This window comes from Lycium barbarum, chromosome 1 (assembly GCF_019175385.1).
Source record: "Lycium barbarum isolate Lr01 chromosome 1, ASM1917538v2, whole genome shotgun sequence".
Lineage (NCBI taxonomy): Eukaryota > Viridiplantae > Streptophyta > Magnoliopsida > Solanales > Solanaceae > Lycium > Lycium barbarum.
In genome coordinates, this window is record NC_083337.1 from 168,556,439 (window position 1) to 168,572,768 (window position 16,330).

Consider the following 16,330-nt stretch of genomic DNA (forward strand, 5'->3'; position numbering starts at 1 on the left):
TTCAGAAATGCAGGGTAAGACTGCATATAATAGAATCTTGTAGTCCGCCACTTCCTCGGACCCCGCGCATAGCAAGAAGTTTAGTGCACCGGACTGCCCTTTTTGTGCTACATAATAATTTACAAGTCCATCAACTTCGGAACAACTTCAAACAAACGGTCATATATTTTTGCCTGAACTTCAAGCACATATAGCTTAAGTATATGGTTGATTCGGTCATTTTTTGCAATTTTGCATGAATCCATGCAACATACGGCTAAAGTTTGGTCATTTTAGCCTGAACAACAGGCAGAAATGTCTGAACTTTAACCATATGAAACTTCAGACACCACATCTCTGAAGTTGTTCCGAAATGGCTAGACTTGCAAAAAGTATAAAATATTGGGTACAGATTAAATATTGTTGTCCGAATAAGGTACCTTGTGATTTTTTTTACATTTAATCGAGGGTACCTGCTACCTTCCTCTAACATATATAAAAACTTGAAACAGATCAAAGGAGACAAACCAAATAAACAGAGTAGAGATGCAAATTAAAATTGAATGGCATACGGGAAATTGGGATGGAATAATTGGTGTAATTAACAAACTCTCTTAGTTCACATCAGAATTCCGAACCAACAAAAAATAACATTGAAAAATGAATATTAAGTCCTAGACAAGCTCGACGTACGCCATCGGTGCATTGTCCCCTCGCCTTGGTAGAGTTCTTATTATCCTCGTGTATCCTCCATTCCTCTCTCCATATCTTTCCGGGACTTCAGCAAACAATGCGTGCACTATCTGCTTCTCATAGATGAACCCGAGAGCTTGCCTTCTCTTATGAAGAGAGCCATCCTTTGCCATTGTAATCATTTTGTCAACGTATTTTCTCACTGCCCTGGCCCTCGCTTTGGTGGTCTTTATACGCCCATGCTTGAGGAGCTGTGTTGTGAGACCTCTCAGAAGTGCCCGACGCTGGTCAGGAGGTCTGTTCAGTTTGGGCACCTTCCTTCCATGTCTCATGGCAAAAACCCGGCCGCCATTTTCAATCACGGAGAATGAGTGCTCAAAACTTGTTGAATCTGCAATATAAATTAAAGGTATAATAATGGTAGAGCAACACAACTTAACATGCAAAAGCGGCATCAGTAAACTAAACTTCTTTTTATAAAGGCTAGAGTAGAATTAACTAAATAAGTAACCTTCAAAGTTCAAGAGTAAACAAGATATTTCCCTATGCATTCACATTCCTGAGATATTTTCAAATCTCAGACATCAACATCTTCGACATGATGTCTCAACATCATTGTTTAATCAGTTCGTTCAAGCCTCCCACTTCTGTTAACTTTACAATTATCACAAGATCCAATATTTGCAGATAAATAGTAGCGTGTTTAGAGTGATACAACATCCATACATCAGAATCTATGTAAGTTTAATCAAAAATCCTAAAACGGCAATATATATTTAAGCAAACATTAAAAGGAGAGCATAATAAGCTCCATGATGTATGGGAGAAAGATGTTCACGGACTTCTTGACAACATTGGGCATGGTTTAGACCAACTGAAAAGCACCTACACATTAAAACTTGACTAGGAGTAGACAATAGAACTAGGTGTGAAGATGGAAACAACCGTTCTCTAGTACAGTACCACCTTAACCAAAGTCTTATCATTCCTACCTAACACAAAATCCATAAAACTTTTGTAACCACGTTACACTACCTAGTTCACAGATGGTATACATATTTTCCACATTCGAATTATTTTATTCTCGACAACGCAAGAGAAAAACTGTGACTTCTCCGGCTAAGCACCTAAAACTTCCCCTTTCCTAGAAGTACTTTGATTACCATATCACAACAGCAGCCGCTATCACTAGCATCTTCACACCTCGCCAACCACAACATTCCACAACTACAATGAAAAAAACAACTATGCCTCAGTCCAAAACAAGATGGGGCCGGCTATTTGAATCCCCACTTCTACATTTAAGCTCATTGCTATTATCGTCGCACAACTATAATGGAAAAAAGAATGAGAAAAAAGACCCTCCTCTATGCAAATTGGTACCATTCCATAGCTTGAAGGCACGAAGGGAGTGCCTTCCAACTCCACACAAAAAGATAGGTTGGGTTTTCTTACACTAAAAAGATGCAAACTTTTGTTTATTCACATGCCATGGCGAACAAACTAACAGACAACACATTAATTTTGAATGGATGACAATGCCCACTCAGTCTCAGAAACACAAGCATAAGACCCCAAAACCAGCAATTCTAATAGGGATACAAAAATTGCAAGAATGCAATATCTTAGATTGGAAGTTGCAGCCTAAAGCAAATTTTGAGCCACATTTGGCTGTAAACTAGAAACTTCCTTATGTTAAAGGAATTCGACAATTTATTTATATAAAAAGAAATTGTCTCTTCGACTGAACCCCTTTAATACATGTAGCAGCATAAGTCATCCAATGCCTTAACTTGAACTCTATGCATAGTTGAAACTAAAAAGGAATTATTTAAATTAAGTGGCACCCATTGGAGTAAAAGTTACAATCTTGAAATACAATTTTTTGCACAAAATTGTAATCAGAAAGTTTACCATGGGATGAAAGGGACAAGAGTGGATGCAATGGAGCAAGACCAACAAAGGACTGAAGAATTCTTGAACTGGGCTTGGGCTTGCCTATCCTGAGACGAGATGGGGAAGGCCCACAGGAGAATCGAAGTGAAGAGTTTGAAATTGGTTGAATTGAAGGGAGTGCAGATTTCAGACAAGACATACTCCATGTTGTAGAAGCCATATCCTCCTAAGGTTTGCTTTCAATTCTTGGTTCTCTAGTTATGTTGGGGATGAGTTGTTGTGGGTTTTATCTGAATGGATAAGTCAATTTTCGTACCCCAATTCTTCTATATATTGCCTTCCGACCCTATTAACTTTTGCTTCTGTTACCTTTTTCATATTTATTCTTATTTTATTTAAATTAGTATTCTTACCCGCGCGATACGCGGTTGATATTAAAAAAATTAATTATGTAAATATTATAATAAGAAAATAGTAAAAATTTACCCGCACCGGTAATAACTACTTGACATATGTCTATATATGTTTCTTATCACCAAATATTAATTAATTACACATTTCCTCTTTAATTTATAACTTAACCAAAGTAGATTAATATGATTTAGTGTAAATACTAAGTGTGAATAAATTATTACCATCAAAGCCTATTTAATACCTACAATAAGTTATACATAATGCTGGAATTTCTTTAATCTATCTAAGATTAGACAACTGATTTCTTTTTTTGAGGCGTTCTAATTTTAAAGTCTAATAGATCATAATATTCTAACAAAGTGTTTAATTTTTATTTTGTTTAAAGGAAATAATTATATCAAAAAGTCATCCAATAATTTTTAATTGTTGCCCATTTTTCTTTATTACTTTTTCACTACTTAATACTATTAAATTGTCAATGTAACTTTTTATTAGTTTGTCACTTGATTTAATATTTTCATCCAATGCTCTTATTAATATTGACGTTCTAATCTTAGGCATTTCAAGTGTCTTGACAACACCCTTGAAGAGAATAAGAAAAAAATCAACAACTTTAGGATTTTGAAGGACAATGTAATCTGTTGTTTATCATACTTCACATGGTTATTAAATAAATTAAAAGAGAATATATGATTAGAGTCCTAAATTTCATATAAAAAAGATAATTTCTCCTAATCGATTAGTTGTTTGTATTATATGGAGTGAGGTGAACACTTCTTTCCCAATTGACATTACATTGATCAATAATCAAATAAGTAACCTAAATAGAGAAACAAATTATAAACGGTCCTTCTCTAATCATCGGACCAAGCAACCAATCTCAGTCTCTTGTCAATTACAAAAGACCAACTAAAAAACATAAGCAAACTTTTGAAAATCTAACAAAACGGACCACATCATATTATGAACCTATTCGTTTTTATTTATTTAGTGCAAGTGGGAACCAACTTTTATAGACAAAGAAAACATCTTTTATTAAGAACAAATATTACCTTCCTAGTTGCACCATTCGTAACTTTCACATTCAAGCAAAAAATGGGATCCAAATGATACCAAATTTAAAAAAGAGCTAAAATTTGAAAAACAAACAAAATCTAATAACCTCAAGCAAGATCCATTTTGCAATTTTGATTCTCCATCATTTCCAAAATAACCATATTCTCAATTCCATTAATACTCCTTACACTTTTTTCCTTTATCATTTTTGTTTATAGACCTTGTTATCTAGTAAAAAATTCACTAGATATATACAAAAATTAAATTTAAAATTCAGTTACGAGCTTTACTATCATTATTTCATAACCCAAAACTCATAAACTTTAAATCTTAAATATTTCATACCTGTACAACCACTTCGGACTGACTACATAAACTACTTTTCCAATATATAAGTTTGATATATTTCTGCAAAAAAGCTAGACGTGCAAGCATGGTCAAATCGGCAGAAAGATGGTTTCCCTATTAATCCCTCTTTTTTTTCTTCCTATTGTCTCATACGTCTTGCAGATATATTACCAACATCATCATTTCATCACCTAATTATTATATGGACCCTCAAGTGTGAAGCTTTTTGTTGTACTTTTTAATATCACCAGGCTCTTAATCATTCATCAAATTATCCACATAAATAAGTACAAAAAAGTACTATATGGCTACAGCTCATATATACACCGACAAGCAAATTAACTTAATTTGATATTTGATCAGATCATACAAAATATATTTATAAGTAATCAGTCATAAAAAGAAAAACTTGTAAACTTGAAAATAAAATAAATTATGTGCTACAACAAGCAAAGTGACATGGCCATTAGAATATTTCCTTATACTATCTGTTTAAGCTCAAAATATATTAGTGATGAACTGGGATCAATGCAATTAATGGAAATATTACTTGTCTAGCAGTTTCCATTTCGTTCAATATTGAAATTCCCCCCTGAAAATGAAAATGGGGATATGAAAGTTATTACAACTATTGAAAGACCTTAAAATTAGGATCTTTGATTTTTCTTTTTCTCCAGCTATTTTCTGGACCCCATGCTTTACTTTGTGGCTTTAAATACTCAGTTAAGTAAGTGCATTTGCGTTAATTTCAACCAAAAATAAATACCAAATTAAGAAACTGCTTTAATTTATTGGTTTCTCATGAGTTCTACAAGCAAAGAGAACAAGCATACGGCATGCTCAGCATGCAAGCTTCTTCGTAAACGCTGCACTCAAGATTGCATTTTCTTGCCTCACTTTCCAGCTGCTGAGCCTCAACAATTTATTGCTGTTCATCGAATTTTTGGTGCTAGCAACATCAGCAAAATGTTACAAGTACGTAATTCATACATTTTACTAACTTCTTTTTATGACAATGGTGTCTCCGTATCTGGACTAGCTTGTGCCCGATTATGATTGTTACTGGCTATCATCTTCATGTTTGAACCAGCTAGTGCGCAATTAGATTTTTCGCCGCTTATCTGTTACGTACCAACACAAGCACTGAAAAACTTTGATCACCAAGACTAGCAAATAAGAAAAAATAATTGAGCGCCTTCTGTCCCTATTTGGATTTGATCTATAACTTTTAACTTAATATATTAAAATACAATGCCAACGGTGCTTAAGTGTAAAAGACCTAGATTTTTATCTTTTTATTTATTTATAATATAACTAGAGTTTAAGCTCTATACATTAACTACAAGTAACAGCCCAGAATAAATGGAACTAGTTGAAAATAAGGCAGACAACATGCTGGAACGGATCGGATTACATATATAATACACCAATAAATGATCGGTCAGTTGTGAAGCGGGGACTTTCACTGAGCAGATTCAAAATAAGTAGAATTAAACAGTACTCTAAGAAGCCAAGTAATTCAACATCTATTATATATATAAGTTACTCGGACTCTTCTAAAATGTCGTCGGGTGCGTGTCGGATCCTTCAAAAGTAGTGTATTTTTGAAGGATCCGACACGGGTACGGCAACACTTTCGAAGAGTCCAAGTAACTTAATATACATACAAAACAATTTGACCTCGAATATATAGCGTAATTTTCTGGTGAAGGGATCGAGTTTGGATTGCGCCCCCTAGCTCCACTGATCATCAGTATATATAGTTAAATCTCATCAGTATATATAGTTAAATCTATATACTCCTAATAACATATAATGCTAACAGTGCTAGTTATAAAGATATACTTCAAGAGATGAACCCTTTTTTGCTTTGAATGTTTGGCATTCATTTTCAGCAGGAGATACCAAAGGAAAACAGAGAAGATGCAGTGATCAGCATGGTTTTTGAAGCTACAGCAAGACTCAGAGATCCAGTTTATGGCTGTGTGGGCATTATTTCTGCCCTCCAGAAACACATATTTCACTTGCAATCCGAGTTAAATGTAGCTTTAGCTGAAGCAATGTCTCTTAAAACCCAACTATCCGATCCCTTATCCTTACCCTCGCTTCTGGAAGGTTCTCGGTTCATTCCTGAGAACCACGAGTTTCACAATTTCCAGAAGCTGAGCGACCAAAATGCATATGCTAATATTAATAATGGATCAGATGCCTTGCTTCTACTACCAGAAGCAGCAGACTATTGTTTTCAAGAAACTGAAGTTCTTCCACTGTCTTATTTAGACATGTAGTTTTCTAGTGTGGACAACAATAGACTCTTAATATTTGCCTTTCATTTAACACCTTATCATGTTTTTTTCCCAGTGCTGCTCATCTAGTCAAGTTTTGTAAGATCACCAAATGCATAAGTGGATTTGGCCAAGCAAATGTATTAAAGCTGCAGATATACTAGTTTCTTCATGCTTTGGAACCTCTGAATGAAAAAGAATTTAAGTTATATACATTATATGCTATCAGCACAATTTAAGAGGTTATAGCAGGTTCTCACTCTATTTTCTTACCATATCATGCTTGATATGAAGACTTTACCTATTGTAGTGGTCAATGACTCAATTTTACTTCATGGTATAAAAAATTATACACACTGTCACTGCACAAAAGTTATACTGTATTCTTATCAGCAAAAAAAAACTGTATAAAGCTGGTTAGTAGAGCCAGTGAGTAACTGCAGCGGATTCATGAAATTATGCACTAAATAGTTTGGCTTACTGTACTGCACAAAACTGAAATCAATTAACTGTATAATGACAATTTGACCCTTTTCCCTTTAAATAATATTGATGGTGTTAGGGTTAGTCTGTTCACACTTCAGACTATTTTATCATACCTTTATCATACCTGGCACGTGTTAGGGTTTTGCCCTGATTTTCTTATCATATTTGAGTTTTACTTTTCTCTGAAAGGAAAGTCAAAGTATAACCATAATCATTTTACTTCTTCTTAAAGGAAAACATAATTCTCTTTCATATTTGGTTAGTCCTTTTCTTGGAGGAAAAGGTTTTAGACCTCTATAAATTGAAGAATTTTTTTCATATGACACAACACAAAAAAGCATTCACAATGTAGTCCCTAAAGATTCTTGTTTAGGGGGAGATTATTCTCCCAATAGAGTTTATGCTTCTTTATATTAGTTTGACCAAATCATATTATAATATTATGTATTTTTAGTATATTTTATTTGTTCTTGAGTTATTGTCGTTCAATGTTTGTAATTGTAAGCTTCTGCATGACGTCCTGTTATTTTGATCCCAACAGTACGTTCCCCCTAATGCATATATCAAGTAATTTTTGCAAGGAAATGAGATCTCTTGCCCAAAATGACTTTTTCAGATCTCTTACATTTTTTTTATTAGATCTTGTATGTATAAAAGATAAGAATATCTCGCAAAAAAATTATAAAACTATTTTTTTTTTTAAAGGGCTACAAAACCATTCTCCTAATTTTTCCCACAAGTTTTAGATACATATAAGAAATTTTGTCATTTTGTCCATTTTCATTTTTCCATACCCTTGTTGCGTTATTCTGACTTGCTTGCTTTGAATTAATTGTTTAACTCTAGCCGGACGATTGGATAGTGCAATTGAAGATATGAAGTCATCTAAGGAACAATTTGGATACAGTTTGTGTTTCTTTATATTAGAAGGAATAAATGTCGGTAATATGTATTGTTTCTTTATATTAGAAGGAATAAATGTAGGTAATATGTGTTATCACCTTAGATTCTAACTAATTTTTCAAAGATTTTAGTACATGAAATTTCTTAAAATGAACAGTTTTTAACGTGACATGTACATGAAATTCACGACTCTCTTATTTTAGTGATACATGAATAAAAGATGTATTAATCAAACTCAGCAAATAAATGCTTCTTCCCCCAAATATGGCTGCTTGCACCGGAATCAAGGTACCATTTATTTCTTTCTACACTTTCTTCTTCTTTACATGCCATGAGTAAAGTGTCATCTTCATCTTCATTTTTGCTCTCCACAAAATTATTTATCTCCTCCAAATTATTTTTACATTCCGAGGAAAAATGACAATATTTTTGACAAGTATAACATTCAATATTTGATTTATCATACCTTCCTTGATTTGACCTCCATCATCTACCTCTTCCGCGGCCTCTTCCTTGGTTGGAGTCTTGACTCTATTTTCTTTGGTCGGAGGTTGACTACCACCTCTTCCTCCACGACCTCTTCCACGCCCACGACCTCTTTGTTGTGAGCCACACTTTTCATCTTTCTCCTTTGAAGAAAGTTTTGCTTGCAAAGCTTGTTCAACCGACTCTAGTTTCAGTTTTTTCAACTTTTCTTCATGTGCTTGCAAAGAACCCGTGAGTTCTTCTATGGTCATGGTGTCCAAGTCCTTGGACTCTTCAATGGCAACAATATAATTAAATTTTGAATCTAGGGATCGTAATATTTTTCCAACGACCCTATCATCATTCAACTCTTCACCATATCTCTTCATTTGATTGACAACCGCCAAGGCTCTTGAAATATAATCCGAAACTGATTCGGATTCCTTCATTTGCAGCGATTCAAATTCTCCTCTTGTCCAAACCTTTAAAGGAAGTTTGAAGAATATCCCATACTTGCTTGGAGTTGGTTGCATTTGCAATCTTCTCGAACATCTTTTCATTCAAACTTTGATGGATGAGTGTGAGTGCCTTTTGGTCTTTCTTCTTTGCGGCAACGACATCATCTTCTTCATCAACGCCGCTCTCCACAATTTCCCATACATCATAGGCTCCAAGCAAAGCCTTCATTCGGATGCGCCAACTTCCATAATTTTCTTTAGTGAGCATCGGAACTTGGAATGGAGTTCCATTGGTGTTATTAATTTTCTCTCTACGTTTTGTTGTCTCTCAAACACACCGGCTCTGATACTAAATGTTGAAAATTTGGGAGAGCAAGACAACATAAATAATACTCAAACTCACTAGAAGAGAAATGAAGGAAATATGATCTTCTATTCAACTTGACTTGATCCAAATGGCTAGATTACATGACTATTTATAGGTGAATTCATTCATGTATCTATTCTAGCATACATGTATCACTATTAATAATTTCATTCTTCACATCCTCCAAGTACATGAATAAAAACTCACTAGACTAATCTAGAATTTTCCACCAATTCATGTATCTCCTAATACATTAATTTACTAGTTCATGAACTAAATTAAATGTAATGTGAATAAATTAAATAATGTGAACAAGTTTACTTTTTCAACAGTACGGACCTATTATAGGCAGAGAACAAAGTCAACAAACAAACATAAAACAACAATAATATTGCTACTACAATATATTGAAATTGATTGATATAGTAATATTGAGATTGATTGATATATATATCTTTATTTGTATTGGAATGAACTTAATAAGTACATAACTCAGTAGCACCGGGCTACTAAGAAGCTTGAAGTTACTACATCAAAATAACGTTTCGTGGGAGCTGCCCTCATTGCATATTGCATTTGCAACTCTTCATCTTTGAAATTCTTCGCCTGTTGGATGTGTAGGAGTCCCCCAGTTTAAGTATAGTTAGGATGGAAGTTTAGTGTGCTTAAACTCTTGAGTGCGATTGCTTTGCTATTTGTGATTGTTTAATTGACGTTCTTTGTATGTTTCCATGAATAAACTTGTCAATTGCAAGTGAAATTCACTTAGGAGCCGTTTACGTGTTTTGAAATCATGAGATGAAATCATATTTGGACATGCAGTTTGGATTTCTTAAGTTGTATTTTTCCTTATAGACATAAAAACCCCACAAGTTGTGAAAACTATCAAAACTTTCCCAATTTTTATACAATCTTACCAAATGAGTAAGTCATAGTTCATAACAAAATTAATACGCTACTAGAATGCTTTTCTAAACTATACAACATCAGTTGATCTAAATTTTGTTCAATAAAAAGGAAAATTTTAACATTAATAGTAATATAATTACTCTTTAATATAATCCTCCCACATGGTACGAACATAAATAACGGTTAATAGAAGTTAATGAGATTGATAAATGATTGGTGGAATAATTATTAAAAATATCTACCAACTTATGGTTTTTTTTTTTTTTTTGTAAAATATAAACTTATGGGTCAAGTTTTACATTTAAAATTTTGAAATCCCAAATTATACATTTTTGGATGATTTGAAATTTCATGTCATGAGATGAAATTATGTCCAAACGCCGATTTCATCTCATGACTTGAAATCATGACATGAAATCGCATGTTAAAACGCCTACATAGCCAGCCAGCCAACAAGATCATACGGACCTGATAATAGCGGAGAACAAACAAACATAAACCAACAACAATGTATACTATGAATTCGATTGATAGACACGAGATATAATGCAAACGTGTGACCTTGACATTAATTAATATCTCTGTCTTAATCGTACTGGAATGAAGATTTTTTTCCTTTCTTTACGGATTAAAGATCCCAACTTTTTGTTCGAATAAATATAAACTCTGGGACCTTCATGATTGGTCATTTGAAATCTCTCTTAAATGGTTGGTCTGATATAGTATCTCATCTACCTGGCGATTTCTTGATGTTCAAATGTGAATATTTGTTTTATACTATGGGAAGGTAACACCTTGAGGTTGCAATTACTTTTGATCTGTTACACCTGGGGAAGCACTACCAAAAATCAGCTAATTTCTGAAAGTCGTAGAAAACATTTCTAGTGGTGAAGGAGAAAAGATAAAAGGAAAAGGAAATCTTTCGATCTTAATGGGATTTAATTTGAACCCTTCATCTCAATTGCTGAAGACTGAAAGCACAACAAGTGAGTTAGGCCTCATTTTTTTTCGTTAAGATTAAGACGTCTGAATCTGAATGATTAAGATGTTGTCTCTAGGTCTGAACACTGAATGATTAAGACTGTTTGTTTTTCAATATCTAAATGTGCATAATATATTTATTTAAACATAATAAATATATAATTCAAATTAAAAAGTGACTAAATAGTAGAAAATAAATACAAATTTAATAAAAAAAAATATTATCTGATAAAAAAAAAATGAAACATTTATGTTCACTAGTAATGGTGGAAATGTTTTGTAGTTGTGGTAGGTGGTGAGTGGGGGTGAAAGGGTGAGTGGGAGGTAGTGGGGGTGGTTTTGGGGGCGGGGTTGGTAGTGGGAGGTGGGGGTAGTGGGGAGTGGGGGTAGGTGGTGTGGAGTGGGGTTGGTAGGGAGTGGGGGTGGGGTTGGTGGTGGGAGGTGGGGGTAGTGGGGAGTGAGTGGTATGGGGTAGGGGTTGGTGCTGGGGAGTGGGGGTGGGTGGTGTGGGGTGGGATTGGGGTTGGTGGTGGGAGTAGGGGTGGGTGGTGTGCAGGGAGGATTGGGGTTGGTTGTGGGGTGGTGGTGGTGGGAATGGGGGGTTGGAGTGGAGGGTGGGTGGGTGGTGGGGTGGGGTTGAGGTGGAGGGTTGAGGTTGGAATTGGAGCTGGTGATAAAAAAAATTTATACAAAAATATCTCTTAATGATATTAAAACTTGGTTCAAGATTTTAGTGATTAAGACTTATTCAGACCCAATAAGTGTTTATATCTTAATGCAAACAAATACACTTAATGACTTAAGGTCTGAACTATTCAGATTCAGACCTCCAATAAGTGCAAATAAATGAGACCTTAGCCGGCCTGAACCCCAAAAAAGATTGAAATTTGTCATGCAAGATTAATAAGACCCATGTAACCTAGAAGCTTTGATCAGCTAAACATCTTCTCTTTTTTTTCTAAGATCCGTTTTCCAATCTTGAATTTTGGACGGGCCATTTTAGTGTAATAATAATTAGAAAATATATAATGCAAAAGCTCAAAAAAATTGGCATATTAGCAAATAAGACAAAAACAAATTATTTTTGTTATAAACAACTGTTGAATTCTCTTGATATAATTAAAGACTTTAATATAATGGCAGAAGAGGTTCAAATATTATTTTATGTCACGGGTTCAAATTCTAGATGTGACGTTGCCCCTCTTATTAACTTTTTTATTCCACCACTGTATGTAAGAAGGTGGAACAAAGTAGTATATACAAAGATTCAATTTTTATTTTGTTACATTGACTTCCCATCACTTAATTCGTTACTCGATCATAGAAGAATTGTGTTCTGTTTATCGTATATAAGGTGTTATAGTTACAAGTTTTAGTACGGAGTATCATTTTAATGCAAAAACTGTCCGGTAGGTATTTAAGCTCTATCCTCGTGCATGAAAGCCTTTATATATAGAATTAATAAATCTTTTAGTGAGAAAACCGTTTTGATTGTTAATTTAAAATGCTGTGTGTATTATATATTGGTGTCACTTGCAACTGCTTCGCTGAAAATTTTGTTTATATATATATATATATATATATATATATATATATATATATATATATATAAAATAGATTTTAAAAATAATATTATAAATGTTTACTGTAGATCAATATTGCTTGAAAAATAATGCAATATTCCACTCCCAATCGCGGACAAAAGTTAATACAATTTTTGATAATTAAAAAAAATTGCATCATTAAAACTTAATCATATTGTTCGAGCGATTTGTATCCAATAAAAAGGTTAATGTATATATATATTCAACAAGCAAGGAGTAGGCTTTATCCGATGTAGGAGCTTCTTCTTTCGTCCTCTAGTCTTCTTTTAAAAGGAGGAGGAATGCCCCAACCACGATGTTGCGCTACGAAATCCTCCCTCCATATCATGACCCAATTGGTTGGATCGTAGGTGCGATGATTTACTTCACGGACGAGGTCTCTGCAAGAAGACCACTAGTTGAATTATGAAACTATGTTGACTAATTGAAAAAAGGGTACTACTCTTCTTTCTCCACTACTGATATTGACTGACCTCTTGATAGGATAGTAGGGAAAGTTGAGAGTCTATCCGGAGGGAAAAAAAAAAAACTGATCTGCCACCCTCTTACTTATCCTTTTTTCTTTTCAGAATTCTCGTCTTCAGTATGCATTTCGGTCTATATCATGATGTAATTTCTGGAAACAAATATCACAATATCTTATAAGCATTCTACACTCATTTAAAAAAAAAAAAAAATCTACACTCATTAGCATCCGGTCCAAAAGAAAAATCACCTAGGATTTTTTACTTTTTTTTCATATGTTATGTCCAATTTTTAAAAAACATGATCTTTTTTTTTTATAACTATCTGTATATTAAAATCCAAACTCATTCTTATTCTCATTTTAATCAGTTATTCATCAATTCCAATCTAGTTATCAGTTATATATGAATCTTCTACATTAATTTTTCGGAAAAGGGCTAAAATTACCCCTGAACTTTGGAAAATAGTTCATTCATACCCTTCGTTATACTTTAGGGCCAATTATACCCTTACCGTTATACTATGGGGTCAATTATACCCTTATGTGTAACAGCTGCCACGTGGCATCATCCCAGCCCTTCAAAATTATTTTCCCCTCAAATAATTTTTTACCCACTAAAATAACCCAACCCGGCCCGATTTTTTTTTTCCAGCCAAAGTAATACGGACCCAACCCATTACCCCTCGGTTGGAAAAAAAAATATTGGGTCGGGTTGGGTTATTTTAGTGGATAAAAAATTATTTGAGGGGAAAATAATTTTAAAGGGCTGGGATGATGCCACGTGGCAGCTGTTAGACATAAGGGTATAATTGACCCCATAGTATAACGGTAAGGTAATAATTGGCCCTAAAGTATAACGAAGGGTATAGATGAACTATTTTCCAAAGTTCAGGGGTAATTTTGGCCCTTTTCCGTGTATATATATATATATAGACACACACATACCGTTCATGTGCGATCGCATTATTTTACTCCAAATAATTTAGACAAGTCTTTTTATCCTATATACATTAAGAGTTTAGTGTTATACTTCTGGTAGGAAATTATTCTACATATGACGCAGCATTATCTGTTGCCTATATAGCGTGTTCCTTTAATTTCTTCTTCTCACTCAAAAGAGATGTAGCATTTTTTTTCAAAATATGTCCTTTTTCTATGGTGGTATATATTGCGTAATTTTACATAAGCACGTAGACAAAGTTGCTTATACATAACCAAAGTGACATAATATGTAACTTTAGATTCTTTCTGCTTTGGACTGCCCAATTTATGTTAAGTAATGAATTATTTGGTACAGAAAAAAACTGGCTTAGTAAAAAAAGGGCCAAAATTACCCCTGAACTTTGGGAAATAGTTCATCTATACCCTTCGTTATACTATGGGGTCAATTATACCCTTATGTCTAACAGCTGCCACGTGGCATCATCTCAGCCCTTCAAAATTATTTTCCCCTCAAATAATTTTTTATCCACTAAAATAACCCAACCCGACCCAATATATATTTTTTTCCAACCGAGGGGTAATGGGTTGGGTCCGTATCACTTTGGCTGGAAAATATATTGGGTCGGGTTGGGTTATTTTAGTGGATAAAAAATTATTTGAGGGGCAATATTTCAAATATATATATATATATATAAACAATATTTCAAATAATTATTAAAATTATCCGATACATACCTATAAACATTGGATTCTCTCTAGAATTTCGGATCAGCGCACCCATTTGTGAAAAGAAAGCACCGTATGAGAGGGATGATATATGTTCATAGCTAGTACCTTGTCAAATGAGAGACATTTGTATATTCAACAATATTTCAAATAACTATTAAAATCATCCTATACATACCTATTAAAATTGGATCCTCTAGAGTTCGCATGAGCACAACCATTTGTGAAAAGAAAGCACCGTATGACAGGGATGACATGTGTTCATAGTACCTCCTTCTCAAATGAGAAACATTTGTATATTATATTTGTCATGGTATCTGGAGAGCTTTTGCTTTAATTTTTCAGCTTTAATCTTACAAAATGATTAAGACATTTAAGATGGGATCCTAATTATACCACGTACGGTTAATAACTTCTGAAATGACTAACATCTATACGTTATCTTTGCAATTGTATGTTGGCATGTGAAGAGTCTTTGTTGTAAATGTTCTTTCAATATTAAGTCATGTATTCATAATAAATTAAACTAAGTAATTTACTTTAACAATGAAGTAAGCTAAATAGGAAGAAAGGCCAAGAAAAGGAGAAAAAAGATAAATATGATTCTTGTTCATAGAGAGGTGCCACGTCACTTTGTCTACGCCTAACTTTATATATATATAAAATATTTTTTTGTTGTAACAGTGTATTAAATGATCAAATATTTGGTCAAAATCTCTATACTTATTATTGGTAATCATAGATATTCTATTTTTATAAAGATGGTTAATTATTATATTACCAAAAAAAAAAAAAAAAAGTTGTTATATGGGGGTAATTTTACATAGAGCGTACTATTATAAAGTTGTTTGTTGCTGTTGTTATAGGTGAAATGTTGTTATAGAAAAGTAAAATATAACATAAAAAACCGGTTCCAAGAAAAATTGGTTGTTATAGAGAGATGTTGTTATATGTGGGTGTCGCTATAGAAAACAACAACAACAACAACAACAACAACAACAACAATTACTACGCTTCAACAATAGATCAACACTAATATCAAAAGGATGGACAATCAAACCTATTTCTCGATTCAGTCAAAGAGATGAATAGGGTCCCAATAGAGATATGTAAAAAATAGGTCCAATTACGCGTATTCCTAATCTTGCGCAACCACCGCAAATGACAAAATAAGTTGATTTAATTCTGCAAAAAAAAATAAGACCTCTAAAAGCATACATATCCAAATAAGTAGAAGATTAATCATGTATTTTCAAACTTATTGTCTCAGCCTCAAACGTCTTTCACTTATATTATCAAAATGTCACCTCCACTAATTAGGGTGGACATGGACCGAGTTAGTTATGGTTTTT

General features: G+C 33.6%; 3 protein-coding genes across 3 annotated transcripts; 1 reads left to right on the forward strand and 2 right to left on the reverse strand.

The window, feature by feature from the left end:
* Window positions 1–557: 557 nt before the first annotated feature.
* LOC132606751 (large ribosomal subunit protein bL17c) lies at window positions 558–2,866 on the reverse strand. Its single transcript, XM_060320377.1, has 2 exons — window positions 2,587–2,866; window positions 558–1,063 (listed from the first exon to the last, which is right to left on the reverse strand). The coding sequence occupies exons 1-2, from the start codon at window positions 2,786–2,788 to the stop codon at window positions 654–656; spliced, it is 612 nt and encodes a 203-aa protein (XP_060176360.1). The 5' UTR covers window positions 2,789–2,866; the 3' UTR covers window positions 558–653.
* A 2,298-nt stretch (window positions 2,867–5,164) lies between these two features.
* On the forward strand, window positions 5,165–6,755 carry LOC132626577 (LOB domain-containing protein 4-like). Its single transcript, XM_060341495.1, has 2 exons — window positions 5,165–5,361; window positions 6,282–6,755. The coding sequence occupies exons 1-2, from the start codon at window positions 5,188–5,190 to the stop codon at window positions 6,672–6,674; spliced, it is 567 nt and encodes a 188-aa protein (XP_060197478.1). The 5' UTR covers window positions 5,165–5,187; the 3' UTR covers window positions 6,675–6,755.
* Window positions 6,756–8,285: 1,530 nt separating this feature from the next.
* LOC132617886 (uncharacterized) lies at window positions 8,286–8,974 on the reverse strand. The gene is made up of 2 exons (XM_060332958.1): window positions 8,527–8,974; window positions 8,286–8,413 (listed from the first exon to the last, which is right to left on the reverse strand). Exons 1-2 carry the CDS (start codon window positions 8,972–8,974, stop codon window positions 8,286–8,288), a joined length of 576 nt encoding a protein of 191 aa, XP_060188941.1.
* Between the last annotated feature and the right edge of the window lie 7,356 nt (window positions 8,975–16,330).